This window comes from Poecilia latipinna, unplaced genomic scaffold (genome assembly GCF_001443285.1).
Source record: "Poecilia latipinna isolate Pla-1442-1.1 unplaced genomic scaffold, P_latipinna-1.0 Scaffold527, whole genome shotgun sequence".
NCBI classification, from domain to species: Eukaryota; Metazoa; Chordata; class Actinopteri; order Cyprinodontiformes; family Poeciliidae; genus Poecilia; species Poecilia latipinna.
In genome coordinates, this window is record NW_015113143.1 from 379108 (window position 1) to 397045 (window position 17938).

A 17938-nucleotide genomic window follows, 5' to 3' on the forward strand; every position below is an offset into this window, starting at 1 on the left:
CCACCTTGATATAAAAGTAATTGAGCTAAAACAGCTAGTCAGATCACTGGAGTGGAACTGTCTTAATTGCCACACACAATGGTCTACAATTGTGTCTTCGTATTTTGCATTTTTTCTCAGGTAATTAATGTTTCCTTTCTGGCTTTGGTTTCTGATGACCATGTTGAGCTGTTGGTGTGATTTTATGCATTTTATAAAATCACACCAACAGAACCAGAATTTGAATAAATTGTGAAGTTGAACAGTGATTGTTGTCTTTGTGGTTTCACTTTTATATATGACATTAACGGATCTGGGGAGACGAGATAACAATGAGCAACACGTAGTAAATATCTCGTTTCTCAATACTGCCTTTTTCTCTTTCTATTGATGACACTGGATGAAAAAAGATAACCAGTATTTCAAAAGAGCTTATAGACAATAATTAATTTGGTGTTAAGAGATGAGCGTTTTTTCTGGTAATGAACTGCCACAAAGTAAAAATCAGATTTTTACTTTTGTGTTGAATTTCAGTTTTATAAGATATTAACCACTAATGACAAAAAAAAAACACTTTAACTTTTCTGAAAAATTCACCAGCTGCACAATTCTTGTCAAGTAGTATATAATAATAGTATTTCAAAAGAGCACAAGATATCTTATGTTTTTTTTTTTAACAATAACAATATTCATTGTTAATCTGTTAAGAGATGAGTGTGTTTTTTTGGTAACGTCATTTTTACTTTTGCAAAAGTAAAAATCAGAGTGCATTAACACAAACATTGCTGGGTGATTCTCTGAATTCGGTGTTTTTTTGTGTCCCACAGGTTTATCTCAAAGATTTTTATATAATGCAAACAAAATCTTTTGAGAAAATCCATCCATCCATCCACCCATTTTCTTACACCCTTGTCCCTTTTTTCCACCGGCTCTACTTCAACAACCCGGCTCGGCTCGGCTCGGCTCTGTTTCGGAGTGACCGGGTTTCCACCGGCCCACTTGGCTCTGTTGCAGGGTACCGCCTCCTGGTGGCGGGAGGCGGGGGGTGTAGCGCCCCGCCTCCAGGAGCTACGTGCTGTGCTTCGTTACATGCGACCTAACGCGAGTTGTTGTTTTTCTGATACAAAAGAAGAAGAGAGAGCTGAGCTATTTTTTTATAGCCTGATTGCGATTTTTCTGAGACTTCAAGAAAATGTGACAGTGGGAGGAATGCTGCGATGTGGTGAGGAGGAGCTGATCTCCGCCTTGCAGCAGCAGGAAAGCAGGTGGCTCAGGCAGCTCAGACGGTTCAGGTAAGCTAACGATGATTTTTGTATTAAACTACGATAAAACTTGTAATAGTGCCGAATATACATGAGCTAATGTCAGTCAGGGTGTAGCAAATAACTTATAAATATCAGAATTAATTCATAATATATTTCAATGTGTTTTCATGTTGGTAAACTGCCGCTGCAGACCATCGTGGTTCTTCTGCAGCCTTTGGGTTGTAGGATCTCATCAGTGTCCGTCTTCCTGACTGCTGGTCGGTGTTTACCTTCAGGATGTCCAGGAACCTTCACCTTTCTGGAGCAGGAATCACATGAGCTCAATATGCTGATGAAACATTTCTGATAAAAAAATGTGTCTTCCATCACTTCCGTGTTGCAGCGAGTTTCAAACGTTGCGCCTTCATTTTTCTTCTCTCTCCGCTGCTCCGTCTTGTCCACGCCCTCAGCCAATCAGTGAACAGCAGCGAAGCTTGCGTCACCTACCAAACCAGGGCCGGCCCGGCTGGCCCTGCTCTGAAGCAGGACCCTAAAAAGCAGGGCCAGCCCCGTTGAAAAGGGCTGGTGGAAACGCATTTAAAGTGAGCCGAGCCGAGCCGGCCGAGTAGAGCCGGTGGAAAAGGGGCATAATTGCTGTGTTTGGAATATCTTTTTGATGTTCCTGAAGCGGGCATGGTGTTGACACTTTAAATGAATCCAGATGGAGAAGGATACTTGGAAATATCTTTAAGGCTTACTTTTAGAGGATGTTTCTGCTGTAAGGCAATGATAAAGGTCCATCTTACACTGATAAAAATATTCTGCTCCTTAAGGATTTGTTTTTAATCAACAATAGCATTATTTTGTTAACCTACATACATTAAAAAAATGATACACAGACACACATGCACACATATCGGTGTGTCATCAGAGATCAGAGCATGACACACATGCTGGCAGAATATTTTTATCAGTGTACTTCAAATATTTGCTGGTATGTTGGTGCTTGGGAACTCTGATAGCTTATGGGTAGTATTTGATGTTTTGAAATACTGACTGAAACACAGTAAAATCAAGATGTTTTTTGTTGCATGGATGAACTTAAAAAAAATAGGTTCTTGCTAGTTAAACAATTTATTTTCTGAAAAATGAATGCAATGGCTTGTTTCTTGAACAAATATTTTTGACCTCAATACTAAATATATTTGTGTAAAGACACTAATTTAAATTTTCATTGTTGATTTCACAAATTTAGGTTAAATTTACTTCGCCACATATTCATTTTTCTCAGTGTAGGTTACAGTGAAAATGTGAAGGAATTAAAGTACAGGAATTGTTGCAAAAAGCTTAAATGAATTGCATTGAAAGGAAGAAGCTGATGCATATTATTTTTCCTTTTTAATTTTTTTTGCTAGCAGAATTTTCTTGTATTTGCCCCAGGCCTTGTTTGAGGGTAGCCCCATTGCATGCCACTTTGTTTTTCATAGTCGTCTGTAAAGAGCTAACTTAGTGTTGTTAATGATACACAGTCATACACGCACACATATCAGTGTAGCATTCCAACCACTCATTTGGAGTATTGCTCAGGTTGAAAGAAGCTATGTGAGGCAGTAAACGGAGCAGTAAAGACTGCTTGACATTTCTCTGCGTGGCAAAAACAGTATATTGTGAACATGACCCGGGTGCATGCAACATCAGCATTAACTTTATTAGCCAGTATTTTGTGTACAAACAAGGAATTTGACTTGTGTTTCAGGTGCTCACAATGTATGGTCTTTATGTATATACATTTCAGAGGAAAAACAACAAAAGATATACATATACATATATCAAGCTCTTAAAGGTTGTCTTTTGTGTTTTACAGTAGATTATTTGACCACTAAGATTGTAAGGTATTCATTGTGTTCACTAGTGAGAGTTCCTGTTAGCTGTTTTTTTGCAAGTAGTTGTGCATAGCCCCACCAGAAGATAAACGTCTAAACAGTTTGGGTGCATGATGTGAGGGATCTGCAGAGATGTTAGCTGCCCTTTCTTGACCCTTGATCTGTACAGGTCATGGCTAGAGGCAAGGCCAACCCTAATAATCCTCTTTGCAGACTGGATTGTTTGTTGTAGTTTGAACCTGTCCTGTTTTGTGGATGAGTAAAACCAAATAGTGATGGACGAACACAGGACAAACTGAACAATGGCTCACCAGCAGCTCCTGTGCTCCTTGAGTTGCCTCTCAACCAAGCTTAGTTCCTGGTTGGCAGTATAGACAGTCTTATATGGTCAGTGAGGGGAGGCAGTGTTGGTTCTCTTGAAGTCCACCATTATCTCTACCGTCTTCAGCACACTGAGCTTCCAGGTGGTGCTGACCCTTCTAGTGGACCAGCAGGCTCATCACTATCCTGGATCAGACCAATGACAGTGGTGTCATCTGCAAACTTCAGGAGTTTCACAAACCTTTCTGATGAGGTGCAGCCATTTGTCTACAGAGAGACTTGAAGTTGGGAGAAAACAGAACACAAAGGAACACTATGTGCTGGTGGGGTTTGTGTGAGAGAAGATGCTCCCCAGCCTCAGCTGCTGCTTTCAATAGTATCAGTCAGTCAGGAAGCTGGTGATCCATTGACAGGTGAAGAATGACCCTGTGACATTGGGGAACTCCTGGTGTTCCACTGGTGTACTATCCTGGGTGGTCAAAGTGGTGCAGGATGAATTATATTCCTGAGTTGACTGCATGATCTGCCAACCTGTTCTTACCCTTGACCGGCTCATTAGCTCTCTTGGTCTCAATCAGAAGAATTGCTTTCCAAATGTTGTAAAGATGTGTCGTACAATTGTTATGACTTTCTTTCGGGACTCTAGGACTAGATTACTGGCCAAGTAATCCAGGGTTTTCCCCAGTGTATTATAAGCCTGGCAGCTCAACATTCTCTACTAGCCCCCTGCCAGGCTAAGCGTTGCTTGTTTATGTTATTATGTTATGTTATTAGGAAAAAAATAATAATAATAAATGAAAAAAAAACGCGTATTATGTATTTATTTATTTATTTATTTATTTATTTATTTTAGACGGATTGCAAGCCAATTTGTTGCTCTGAGCATTTCACTGGTGGGTAAGATTTATTCCTAAAAGATAGGTTAAGGAATAAACCTATCTTAGCCTATTCCTATTCCTAGGTTTAGGAATAGATTTATTCCTATTCCTAAACCTAGGAGGTAAAGTGAAGCATTCCCTTCACTTTACCTACATCTATATTGTACACAGTGGTCTGGATGAACTGTAAACTATAGATGGGTTTATAGTTCATGCAATTAAAGCTGTCAGTGCGCAGACCAATAACACAGCTGGCGCCTCTGTACGTTGCCTTGTGCGCTGTCACTGCTTGATGAAGTTTACCTCAGCGCGGATTGTGTGCCTACTTTCAAACTGGACACAGGCTGACCTGTATGGATATTTACATCAACCACTTGTGTGGAATTAATTTTCTTTGGCGAACTCCTCATCAAGGTAAGAGTTTAAACCCCACCGCATTAGCTCTGGTTGCGCAACTCTGTGAACTGCAGGAAAAGGGCCGGCCCAAGGCATAAGCAAACTGAGCAGTCGCTTAGGGCCCCAGGATCATTAAGGGGTCCCCTCAGTGGAGCTGATTTTTATTTTTTTGTAATAATTTCTATGTCACTATAATATCAAAAACACNAACAGGCTGTAGACCTCTGTCTACAGCCATCCACCCAACAGAAAAGGCACACAGTCTGAACTTTGTTCTTATGGCCATTATCCATGTCTTGACTATAAGGGAGGCTTCACTTTTTGACTAATGTCTATTTGTGCAAGATTGAAACCCCAATCAATTTATTTATTGCTTCCTCCATCCTGCCATAAAGTACCTAAACTTTTCCACTTGAGGCAGAGACTGAACCCAAACCGTGAAGAAATATGGCCTCATATTTGTAGGTGCCGTCTCTTGGGAAAAACATGGCTTGACTGAAGATTGTGTGTGGATGACCACTAGTTGTTTGTCTCATGAGTTAGCCTAGGGATAGACTGCCAACATGTCCAGGGTTTTTTATTGAATAATCTAGTGTTTTCTTTAGAGTCTAAAATATTTGTATACACAAGACAGTTTATCTGCTGCAAGTGCTATTTGTATTTTTCCCCCTCAAGGGTTTTGGGGAAAATGGGTTCTTTCTTTGCCAATTTCTCATCTGTCCACCAAGTTTCTTGAATTTAAACTTGGAAGATTTTCTGTAAACTAGCTCTAAGATCTGATTACATATCTCTGACTCAGTTTCCACCTTGGCAAAGGAACAAAAGCTTCCTTTGAGTGTGTTTTCAGAAGGGAAAACAAACACGGACACAGTCGTAAACTGAAAAAGTATTCATATATCCATTATTCAATGTACGTTTCTTTCACAAACTAATTCAGCTAAACCTAAACATGAGGTGACGTATCTTCAGAAACCCTAAAAGTTCAGGCACTGATTGACTAAATATTTGTCAGTGGTGTTGTCTGAGGTATGTTTTTCACCATAAAGCCAACTTAAACAAAGAAGAAAATATAAACTAAACATATATTTTAAATTTTCGTTATGGTCAAGGATTGTTCTATTGTCTGCACTCGCTCATCCTTGCAGGGTTGTGGAGGGGCTGGTATCTCTATGCAGCGGTAATTGGGTGAGAGGCTGTTTACGACCTGGACAGTTTGCCAGTCCATAACAGAGGAAAACACTGGATACACAAGTCATACCTAGGGACAATGTAAACCGTCCAATTAACCTTGCAGTCCTGTTTTTGGACAGGGGAAGGAATCCGGGGTACCCAGAGAGAATCCACACCTTCACTGGGAGAATGTGCAACATCTACACCAAAAGACCCCTGAGTGGGATTCAAATCTCAGCACCTTTATACTACAGAGCACCAATGTTACCATCCTTGCAAGCCCTAGTTTGAACAATGTTGAAAATCTTACCTTATAAGGGCGGTAGCATGTTGGGGTAAAACATGTAGGAGTTTTTTTTTTTTTTTTTTTTTTGTAAAGTGAAGTTTCACATTTTTTATTTTTACTGTTTTCCAAAGATTGCCTATAGTTCTTTAGAAACATGGTGGGAGTGCACAAGCTTTTCTCAACATGCTACACAGAACGGTGCAGCTATTTGTCCAAACGAGGCATAATGAACCTCGATTGCGCAAAACAAAACTCAAATGTATTACAATGCATCTGTGCTGGTTGTACAATCACATTTGGACAAGTGAAGAGGTTTTACTGAACAATATTAAAGGGCCACAGATAGATTTGTAGATGGTCAGATTCATAGAAGTCAATAGTTTTTAGTCTTCAATAGTACCGTCTACATGACAAAATGTTCATGGTATGAATATTAAACAACTTAAATGGGTACAATACATAATAGTCACTGTTTTCTGCTGTGCCGTTCGATGGGCAGAGGCTGGTTTTATGGCCCGTCCCCTGTGGTCGGCTTATCAGCTCTCATGCCTGCTGCATCCTATTATGTTGCCTTTGAATAGCTGCAACAGATTCTTATTGTTGCTGCACTGCAGCAAGGGAAACTTTTGGAAGCAGTGGCAGTCTGGAAATGACAAATTTACCTGGACAAGAGCCACTTTCCACTGAGGAGAGAAGCATGTGTGCTTCCTTTGGACTTCAAATAAATGTCCGAGTGTTTGTGTTTCCAGTGTTTGTGTGATCCAAATCTCTGAGCGACCTCATACGTGATGACATCCAACCACACATGTCCACTGCTGCTCCGCGCGGCACCGCGACATACTCCCAATGACCCCCACGAGAGCGGGGCCAGCAAGCCTGTCTGAATATAATTAGCAGTTCCTGAAACGTCTCTGGAGAGAGTTTGTGTCCCAACATCATCCTGCGGTCGGGATCGGAGGTTAGTCAGCGCAGAGGTGAGTTTTTCTCATGAATGGTGTTTAGAAGTGAGCACGCCGCTCGAAACAAAGCCTACACGGTTGTGATTCAGAAACAAAAAAAAAAACGCTTGACGCTGCAAAGGTGCGGGCGGATGAAGGAGGAAAGAACCCACCCTTCAGCATCCTCATCTGCATCCCAAGAGTTCCTGTTTATGGGGTCTGCTATTTAGGGTGTCGTTAACGTACAAACACACCCACTACCGCCAAGCGAAGGAGGAAGGAGGGCCGTCGAGAGTCTTTAAGCAAAAAGACATTTTTAGAAAGATCCTCTTGAGTCACGGAACAAAGGCGGGAAGTGACATGACGTCGCACAGGAGGGAATCTGAGGGTCACCGGTGGCATGACAGACACGCCTGGGGAACCGTTTCACACACACACAGACAAAACCACGCTTGGCCAAGGTCCTGTGTTGCTACCAAAATAACAATCTCCTCGTCTCCCATCTCATTTGCTGATTTTAGGACCGTAAGGATGTTTGGTATTCACTTTGTCCTTCCTTGAGCAGATTCAACAAAGGAGTCCACCGTGTTTTATCAGGAGGCGTTTGGATTTTCTGCAACGATCTGCCAATGATGAAGGATTATACAATGCAAAGAAAGTTGCATAAGCTTTGTCACAGCACAGAGCTGACGGGAGTTTTAGCCTCTTTCTTACTGTTTAATGTCAAACTGTCAGTTTTCATGCATTCATACGAATCAGAAACAATGTGTTTGTTTTTGCTTAAAGCAGTACATTACTGTGATTACAGGTGACCCCAATACCAAGTCTGCTTCATATACTCCAAAATTCAAACATATGAGCAAAAACACACGGCAGTAAAACTAAAGGGGAACTAGAACAATACACCATGTTTGCAAAAGTATTCTTTTCTGTAGTCTGTCATATTCCTCACATACATTATTCTATTGGGGTTTTATTTGATAGACCAACAAAGATGCTGTCAGTAGAGGAAAAACAAACTCCATACCTCACCATGTTACATGATGGTGGCAGTATCATTCTGAGGGACTGCTTCCAGTCTTCCAGCAGGACATCGAGTGTAAACGTAGAACCAGATCTAAACTATTACAATGTAATAGTAATAGTTACTAATAGTCAAAGTCCTCGCCAAAATGAAATTCGGAATCAGCAGCATGACTTCAAGCTAATGCTCACAGACGTTTTCCATCCGATGTGGCTTTTGCAGAGCACGATGAGAAACTCATCCGTGTGTTTGTCTTTAGTCGCATTAATTACTGCAACAGTGTCTCCACAGGTCTAACTAGAAATATCAGGCAGCTGCAGTTGATTCAGAACGCTGCTGCTCGCTTTCTGACCAAAACCAGGAATATATCATCCCAGTTCTGCCGTTTTACCACTGACTCCCTACAGGTCAGAGAATAGACTTCAAAATGATTTTGTTAAAGCACAAAAATACACTGGAGACCTGGCACTGCTGTACCAACTTTACAGACCACTCCGGCCTTCTGGTTCTAGTCAACTCTGCACCCCCCAAATCAGAACCAAACATGGAGAAACGATTTAAATCAGGGCTGAAACCTTGGTCGAAACAATAAGGAATGCAACTTTTTTTTATTGCTTCTCATTATTTTGCCACAGTAATGTAACGTCTCCTTTTTTGTGTGTTTGTCGTGTTATATTTTTACCCCGTAAAAAGCCCTTTGAATTGGTTTGTTGCTGAAATGTCCTGGGTGAATAAACTTGACTTTGACTTGACACAACGACCACAGATTTGTGGTGGTTTTACCGAGTCAGGGGAGCTGAATACACAACTGTATCAAATTCTGAGTTTTGAATTGGAAAGGGAAGCCTACTGTGTGCAAGTTCTCCAAGGGGGTCAAACATTGTCCTGTTGGCAAAACTGATTCAATTATTTAAGAAAGCTGAGTGGTTTGTTAGTGGCATAACAGATTTAGAGATGTTTACGTGACAAGACGAAGACGTGTTAGAAAAGTAAGCTAAGGTTAACCGTAGAAATGAGTCAAGGAGGTAAAGGGTCAATCTCTTCTTTTTCCTCTCTCATATGACTCCACATACATTACACAACAACACCAACATCCAGTCTCACACATCTGTTGTAGATCTATTACAGAGTGTACAAATCTAGAAACCAGAGGGGGTAAAGCCATCAATCCTGCTTCCCCCCTCTCGTTCTCCCTTCTCTTCATGACAGTTTGAATAATTTAGGGAAACCTTATGTTTACTGGAAGAGCAGGAACCTACTTTTTCAGCATAGTGCTTAAACCAGGAGGGAAAGGCAACATGCAAGCTGGATAACTGAACATCGGTTCCTACGACGACGTCATCAGCTGGATAATTTGAGGCAATCAGGATAAACAGGGTTCAAATCCGTAAAGTAAATCTGGAGATTCGGTTACACGAGATGACTCCTTCTTGGATGAAAGTGTGGCTACATCACAGACACACACATCCACACAAGCAAGCAGCGGTAATATCATTTGTCTGCAACACCATTTTTTTTTTCTAATTCAATATGTGGACAGTTCCTGGATGTGATGGTAGACCCGGAGATAATAGATTATTCAGGCTTTGGAGTAAAGAGGAGATGGTATCTCGATACCTTAACATTTGTACTGAAAGCCACGTTATACAACGCTCTGACTCATGTCGCAAGGATTTCAATTCATAAAAGCTCGCCAATAGTTACATGAAACGTTTTAAGTAGACAAATGTTCCGAAACATTGCCATTACAGATTATTTTAAAAATCCACATTAAAAAGACCTGAAATTTACAGATTGTTGTTCTTCATTGTTGCACTATAAATACACCTTTTTTTTTTTAAATCTTGAATCTTATTTGTTTCTTCACCACACAGGTTACCATAAACAAACTCCTGTAAATGACAAAATGGTGAAAAGCATGTTTGATCTGAGCACAGTGTCCCCAGATCTCAGACCATCTTAAATAAACACAGACTGGGCAAAAAGAAACGTAATTTATCTCAAGTGAATCAAACAACGTTAATGTAAAATTTCAGAAATACACTGCAAGTATTGAATACATTGTTCATCTTTCAGTTTAAAGGCAGGTTAATCAGGCCCGATATGTAAAGGTCCAGTGTACCAACAAATATTTTAAAACTGGAATTAAAGTCAATTCTAATTGTAGGATTTGCAAAAATATGTAGGGCCTGGTTAAAAAAATAGTGCTGGTGTTCTGACTATCTGTGCTAACCAATAAATTGTCTTACCTTGTGGTAATGTGAATCTGGACACCCATGTTACATCACCCGTTGTGTTCTTGTCTAGATCTGCACTAGAACACAACAGACTCCGGTTATTCTCAGGGATTTTGGTCCTCAACGGCTCACGAATCGGTGAAATTAGCAAATACTTGAGGCCCCCATCTAAAAACATTTGTAACTACCCGGTTTTAATGGCTCAAACAATCTTATAATGTATTAACATGCGCATGTATTAAAAAGATAACCGCGGAAGCTAACATCCACCGTCTTCATTTTCGCAGCGCTTTGGAGAACAGCCAATCAGTGCCGTTTATTTTTCGCATTGCAAATGCGAACCAATAGCGTTTCAAGCCACGTTGCACTGAAGTATTTCAGCATCCAAAAATGTACTTTCAAACATTTTAGATATTGTACGAAAAAAAAAAAAGGAAATTCTTGAATAGGTAAATTTTTTGCACATAACTTCGAGTCATGTTCTGCAAACAAAATCTGCCAGTAGGAGAATCCTCATATAGATAGGACAAGCCCCATTATGAACAAACAAATTAGTTTTCCCAGAACTGCAGTGACAAAATAACATATTCTTACCTTTGGGAGATCTTGAAAGTTGTTCTATTCTGGGTAGAGCTGATTCTTCTTTGAAGTGTGAAAATTTACTGTTTGATTGGACAGAAATTTGAAGTAGGGCGTGGTCACTCTGCTTTGGGAGATACCTGAGACCCGTCTTCTCTGGAGTTTCTCTGTCAGTTTCTCATCAAGGATAAAGCTAGAGAGACTTTTGTTCTTTTCTACTCGAGTAAAGACAAATCTCTCTTAAGTTGTTCTTACGGTGTGGCCTGTGTCACTGGGTGTGCTGGCCTGCACAGATACAGACAGATGAACACTGATGGTTCTGGTGCCAAAGAGTCTGAGTGGACTCCTAAAGGGGCTGTTAGGAAGAGTGTCGAGTCAATTTAGATAAAGTTCTGAAAACATGGAACCCAAAGGGATGGAGGTGGAATATGAACTCAAGCTATGGCAACACTGAAAAAGACAAGCCAGTACTGACCTAACATTGAATTTTAACCACAGTGATGTTGGTTTTGACTTAACTGAGAGAAGAAAAAAAACAGACTGGATCTGGGGAAGTAGAGTACGACACCCAGAGTGGTTCTACTGTGAACGTCAGGGATCCAAACAACGCAACAACCTGAGGTTCTGCGCCATTGTCCCATCTGGTACCGTTTTACTTTTGTGCATTGTAATGAATGTCTGGACATTTGGGTTTACTCAAAATGGACTGAATTCCAGCTTTGGTTGAACTCTTCAAAAGAACATACCTGACAAGAATCTAAATTTCGGTTTCAGGTTTCTGAGAGGATGGCTGTGACGGGTTTCTCAGAGCGCTCCTGCATCCTCACCTTGACGATGAAGGCGTGAGCTGAACGGTTGCCATGCCAAAAGTTGACCTCGTGTGGATTTGCAGGCTCTTCCTGTTGAAGGTGTTTGAAGTTTGACTCACTTCCTCAGATCTCACATGTGGCTTATATTTGCTACCCAAACACCAACCAGATCTGCGGGCTTCTTTGAAACGAATGGATGTAAACACGAACACCCCCTTGTTGCTTATTTCAAGCTTTGTAGTGGCACGGCTTTACACGGACATTTAAACGGCTCAAACCGAGGCAAATGAGGGTTGTTTGTCCAAACTGTGTGTGAGAAAGTTAAGAGGAAAACAAAAGGATACAAAGGGATTTCACAACACTGCTAAAGCTGCTGACATTGGCCAGCTACAAAATGCTCAGTCTGCACAAGACGGGGAAAACAAAGAACAAATGTGGTTTGAAAATCATTCGAGTGTCCTCTCTCACTCATTCATGAGCAACAAAAAAAAAAAGAAAGGAAAAAAAAGAAAACATATGTGTTTGCCTGTCAGTTACACAAGTTTGTGGTGTGGCATCTGGCCCTGTTGTTGTTAACTGGCTCAAGCTCCATTTAAGAGTGTTGAAGAGATCAGCTCCAGTGCTTCTGCTGATGACGGACATGCGTTTGATACTTTGACTCGTCAGAGTGCTGGGAAATTCTGACATCCATCACCTCAAAACAAATCGAGGTCAAGCTGTTCGAAAGTATCCAAATCAGATGGATCTTCTTTCCGAATCTTCAGAGAAGTTAATATCTTTCCTTCAAGAGATATCTTTTACTACCTTGAAACAATCCAAGTCTTAAAAACATAATAGTTGATGCAAACAGCATTTTACAAATCTTTAAGCTGTTGACACATTTGCATTTAAAAAAAATAAATAAATCAAAGGATTAAACAGAAAATGGAGAGTGACTACTTTATGGAGAGATAAGAGGAAACAATCTTCACAACCTCATCTGTTCCAAGCTCTGGATCAAGAGTTAATCTTTGGAGAAGCAACAACAAAGACAACATGACTGAAGGTGGAAACTGTAAAAATGAAAGGCGAACATTTGCAAAAACTTTCCAAGAGAAGCCGCAGTCTGTATGGATTAAAGCTCTGCGGTTTCGCTCTTGACAATCCTATCCCCCAGTTTCTTTCCTCTCTGACAAAATGACGCCTGTAGGGCAGAAAGAAAGAGATACACATCTGAGGTTCTGTCACGCTGCGGCGCTAGAAGGACCACGTGTCACAAGGGAAGAACGACAGCGAGGGATTACCAAGGTATCCTATAGTAAGATGTACAACTCGGTGCCAAATAAAAATCACCTAGTCGAAATGAACTTGGTTTTATAGCAGGAAAGCAGTTCTGAAACAAAACATGGTAGAAAAGGAAAGATCTGTTTTAGTTTGATAAGCCGTGAATCACGAATTTACATCATCTTGAATAGGAATTCATAAATTCAAACCGTTTCACTACAAACTTACAAAATTCGATGTGTTTTATCGGACTTTCACATCATTGGCCAACACTAAGTGGTGCATGGTTGTGTAATCGAGGGAAAAGAAAACATAATTTTGTGTGATGGTGGAAGAACACCTGCAAGAAGCTGCAAAATATTCAGCTTCAAGCAAGATGACACCAAACGGATGGTTTAGATATCATGTTTTATAATAACCCGATCACAGTCCAGACCTAATTCCAACTGTAAATCCATAATAAGACTTAAAACTGATGTTCGGTTTTAAGTCTGACGTATGTTACCACAAGAAGAAAAACATAGCCTCGAAATTCCTCCAGCAACAAAGTCTGCAAAGTAATTGAAATGCCAAGCTAAACATTTCATATTTTTACTTGCAAAAACCCCAACTAAAAAATTATTACTTGCGCTGATAAAACAAAACAAAATACGTGGAGGTGTTCAAGTGTAAGGTGTAAAGGAGAGGCGAATACTTTTCCAAAGCAGAATAATCTGCTATCTGAACAGAGTTTTTCCACCATAGCTGGAACCTACAAGCTTTAAAAACTACAGAAATTCCTTCCACCTTCCCAATCTTTAGGCCAATTATTTAGCACAGAACATGCAATACCCACCCAAACTTAACAACATGAGAGGCTTGGCTATGATTAATGTTACCTTCTGTACTTTGCTTGAGTGCCTCCTGGCACGCACATATAGACTCCAGAAAACCGCCCAAAGCTCACGACGTAGCCAAGGGCCTTTAGGAGAGGACTGAGGTGTATACTCTAGGGATGTGGGGAGGGGGGAAGAAAATAAAGCAAGGAAAGGGAGAGATGGAAGGATCACACAGAGCAACAGTAAATAACGTTACAGTATGAATAACGAGCTCCCTCTGTGCCAGCGTCTCAGCTGAACTAATGACAGAGACCTGTTTTAGATTAAGCCTCGCACACAAATACACATCCTCGTGAGGTTGGCATACAATCAGAAGAAGGATGCAACGAGTTTAGACGATCTGCTGTGCAGTTGACGTGAAGATGGAAACAAAGGCAGCAGATGGCATCCATCCGTTGCTTTGAATGTGCGACTAGATGCCATCCGTTTCCCTCTGCTGAAGCTTCACTCCTGTCCTTTCTGTGAGAAAGCAGTAACTTGATCCTTTCTTGGTTAACAGTGGTTCAGTTCCCCCACCTCTCCCAAGCAGGAAAACAACTGATATCTAGAAAAAAAAAAAAGAAAAAAAAAATCCTTTAAGAACCAATTGTGGTGCAAGACTGCCATCTGCTGTGAGTGGTGGGATCAGGCTTTATTTCAAAGAAAATGTGATTTCAGTGGTGTGCTTTCAGGAGAACACGACATGATGTTGACTTTATAAGGAATCGTATATGAGCTACAAATTTAAAACAAACTGTAGAGTTTGTCTTTAAACTCAACATTAAAACTAAGCCTCAGGTTTAAGTAGTTTGGTGTTTTATGAACACTGCCTGACAGAATAATTAATGCAGAGTAAACTCAGATTATTGCCTAACATTTTAGAAAAGAAAAGCCTGGGAAATAAAACGTTTCTGACATGATTAAGCTTTAAATATGCTGCAAGAAGCAAATTAACTACATTTGTGTCATTTGCTTCACTTTTTGATAAGAACGTCTTCCTGATATTACTTAGGAGAGGCTAACAGTTGGACAAACAGATGTGGCACATCTTGGTTGTATGAACAGAAACCAGCGAGACTGGAGTCAAATCTACAGCCAACACTCTGGTAATAGTGCATAAAGACGCCTGCTTTCGCAGGAGTGTTTCTTATTTTTGCTTCAGCCACAGTTCACATCCTCCCCTGCAGCTCTTGAGTCTCTGGCAAGTAGAGTGGAGGGCAGGGATGGGTGAAAGAAGGCGAGAAGGCGCCGAAGCCCTCAGTCTGCCTCCTCTTCATCGCTTCTCCAGTTTCTTGAATCTGGCTTCTACAAATAGAAAAACAAAAAAGATTGTTCCTTCCACAGATAAAAGCGTCCAGTCTCTAGAACCGATAACAGATTTCAGAGTTTTACCACAGTGTATTATAAGCCTGGCGGGCCACCAGGCTTTACTTGTGCCCCCCCAGACTTAGCAGTATTTATTTATTTTAGTTTTTTTTTTTTTTAATAATTACCTTTTTAAGACTTTATAGTAGGTATTTAGGTATTAATCTTCCAGTCTTCCAATAACGCGTAACTATCAAGTGATATTTTCAAATTTCCTGTCAACTTTAAACATTTTTTAACTCAAAACTATGGCAGCCGGCTGGATGAATGACTTGCCTTAGCGCCCCGAGCTCCGGGCTTAGCAAGTTTTCTGGGTGAAAGCCTGGATCTTATTTATGGTTATGATAAAAATTAAAACGGCTAAAAGCGTTTTTTTGAAAGTAAAACTGCAATTTTCTTCATCACTAAATGCAGAAGGAAGTAAATTATAAACACTAACAAACAAACCTGTTTGTCACTTTTGTTCTCCATATAAATCACGTATTGTCGAGTGCATCATAAATGATGCAGCGCAATCAGAAAGTAGGAAGTTATATATCTGATCGTTTGATATACAGCCATTATTTTCCAACAATAAAAACATTCCTTTTGCAGTAATCTCTCATGTGCTTGTCCCATGTTTATCTTCCTCCTGCTGTCTTGCAGTCTGAGAACTGAGTGATAGGATTTACTGCAATAACTCCAGTTTCTAACAAAACTTTTTGTATTTTCTTAACATGTTGAACCAAATTGGGATGATATTGATAACTTATGTATCTTTTTAATATAAAAAAAAAAATCATGATTTCTCAGCAGTAAATACGCTTTGGCATTTCTCTCTACTGTGTAGCGCATGTCTTACCCAGCTTCTTGGAGTATGCATCCAATTTGTATGCAGCCTGTTCGAGGGATGACACTTGCTCCTCGATCTTATTTATTTGGTCCAGGTAAGGCTGTAGGCTTGCATCTGAAACAAACAAACACACACACACACACACACACACACATAACCAAGGGCTCTTCAATTCAGAAAGGAATCAGAAATGGAAGAAAAAAAAACCTCTAATTCATGAATGTTGATTTTTCTTTTTCTTTAAATGATGCTACATGCTCACACTTGTTGTTGAGATCCTGCAGGTTCCGGCTTATATTGATGCTAATGTCCTTCATTTCCATGTATTTCAGACTTGTGAGCTTGTTCATGTTCTCCAACAGCAGGTAATCTTCACACGTCGCTGAGAAGAAAGTCACATTTGAGAGAAAAGAAACAACAGTAAAGAAAAATGGAATAGAAATAAGAATAAGTCGATTTAGAGACACACTTCTTACCAGCATACACTATTAGTTAATGAACACCAAACACCAGGTGTTTGTGAGATTTCTGGTGAACTAAAATTTGTCAAATGTATGCTTCAGCTCTAGCCAAACACATAATTTACATTCATTAAGCATTCATAATTTTATAAATATTTATTTGACTCGTGTATAATTTAGGGTATTGAGAACCTTACTGTTAAATATTGGTTTACCGAGAGCAGGTTTTACAAATATCCATTTCACTGAATAACTGCAAGTATTTTGCATGTTTTATGTCTAAATTAAGTGACTTTATTGCCAGATCACTTTTCCATTTTGCCAGATCACATACTAGCATTTATACTTAAACGAAAGATTAACACACAATCCATGTGATCGGCAGTGATCGGAATCGGAAGCAAAAAACCTGATCGGAGCATCCCAAGTAACTTGCACAACAAGATTAACCGGATTCATTAGAAATGATGGCCAGAGAGGTAAAGAAAAACTGCTTTGGTAATAAGTAAAACAAGTCTGAGTGAAGTTTGGGAATATTTTTAGAAAAGTGATAGGTGGTATCTAAATTAAGATAAGGTAAATACATTTTAGGCACGCTTAAAATTAGATTGCAGTACACAATGACAGCTTTAGAGAAAGAGCACAATGGTAGCACTGAGAATAGATTCAACACCTGTTAGCTCCCCTTGCAGGAAAATGGCCATCTTCTCAAACATGTCAGAGCACAGCTCGTTGATATCTGGCTCTGCGGGCTCCACAGCCTCCTCTGCGGTCTCCACACCTCCATCGCCTGGGCACAACGATTTGAAGCAGAACTAAATTATTAGGATGAAACCACGACTGCAATGCAATAAATCATCAATCAACAATCAGATAAAAGCTATATATATATATATATATATATATATATATATATATATATATTTGTTTACTGTGTGCTCTATTGTCATTTGGGTGCTAAGAAAATGCAAGGAAAGCACCACGTACTGTTTGCTCCAGGTTTCTTTGGCGCACTCGACGGGGCTTCCGGTGGATCGTCGGGGTGTTCAGCCGCAGCCGTGCCGCTAGCAGCTGCGATTAACCCCGCCGAAACGGCTGCTGGCTCCCTGGAAATACTGTCCATAGCTGCGGCTTCATCTCCAGTTGCAGCCATTTTGTTCCTGTTTTGTTTCGTTCATTATCACGTGAGCCCGGCGATCACGTGATGCACTCGCGGCGCGGCACAGCGACCAACGCCACCAGACCGCCCCTACTCACGCGCAATGCCACGCCCTTCTTTGTAAAACGTAAAATCACTGTTCTGGTTTTGCTCTAGAAGGGATTTTTGAAAGCGTAGTGTTTATTAAACTTTTAAACAACTTTTTTTTTTTTTTTTTTTTTTTTTAAAAAAAAAAAGAAAGAGAAATGACTTGCATT

General features: G+C 40.2%; 1 protein-coding gene across 1 annotated transcript; it reads right to left on the minus strand.

Moving 5' to 3' along the window:
• Positions 1-14473: 14473 nt before the first annotated feature.
• bloc1s2 (biogenesis of lysosomal organelles complex-1, subunit 2) lies at positions 14474-17724 on the minus strand. The gene is made up of 5 exons (XM_015040801.1): positions 17510-17724; positions 17196-17312; positions 16324-16443; positions 16071-16175; positions 14474-15169 (listed from the first exon to the last, which is right to left on the minus strand). The coding sequence occupies exons 1-5, from the start codon at positions 17673-17675 to the stop codon at positions 15138-15140; spliced, it is 540 nt and encodes a 179-aa protein (XP_014896287.1). The 5' UTR covers positions 17676-17724; the 3' UTR covers positions 14474-15137.
• Positions 17725-17938: the final 214 nt, after the last annotated feature.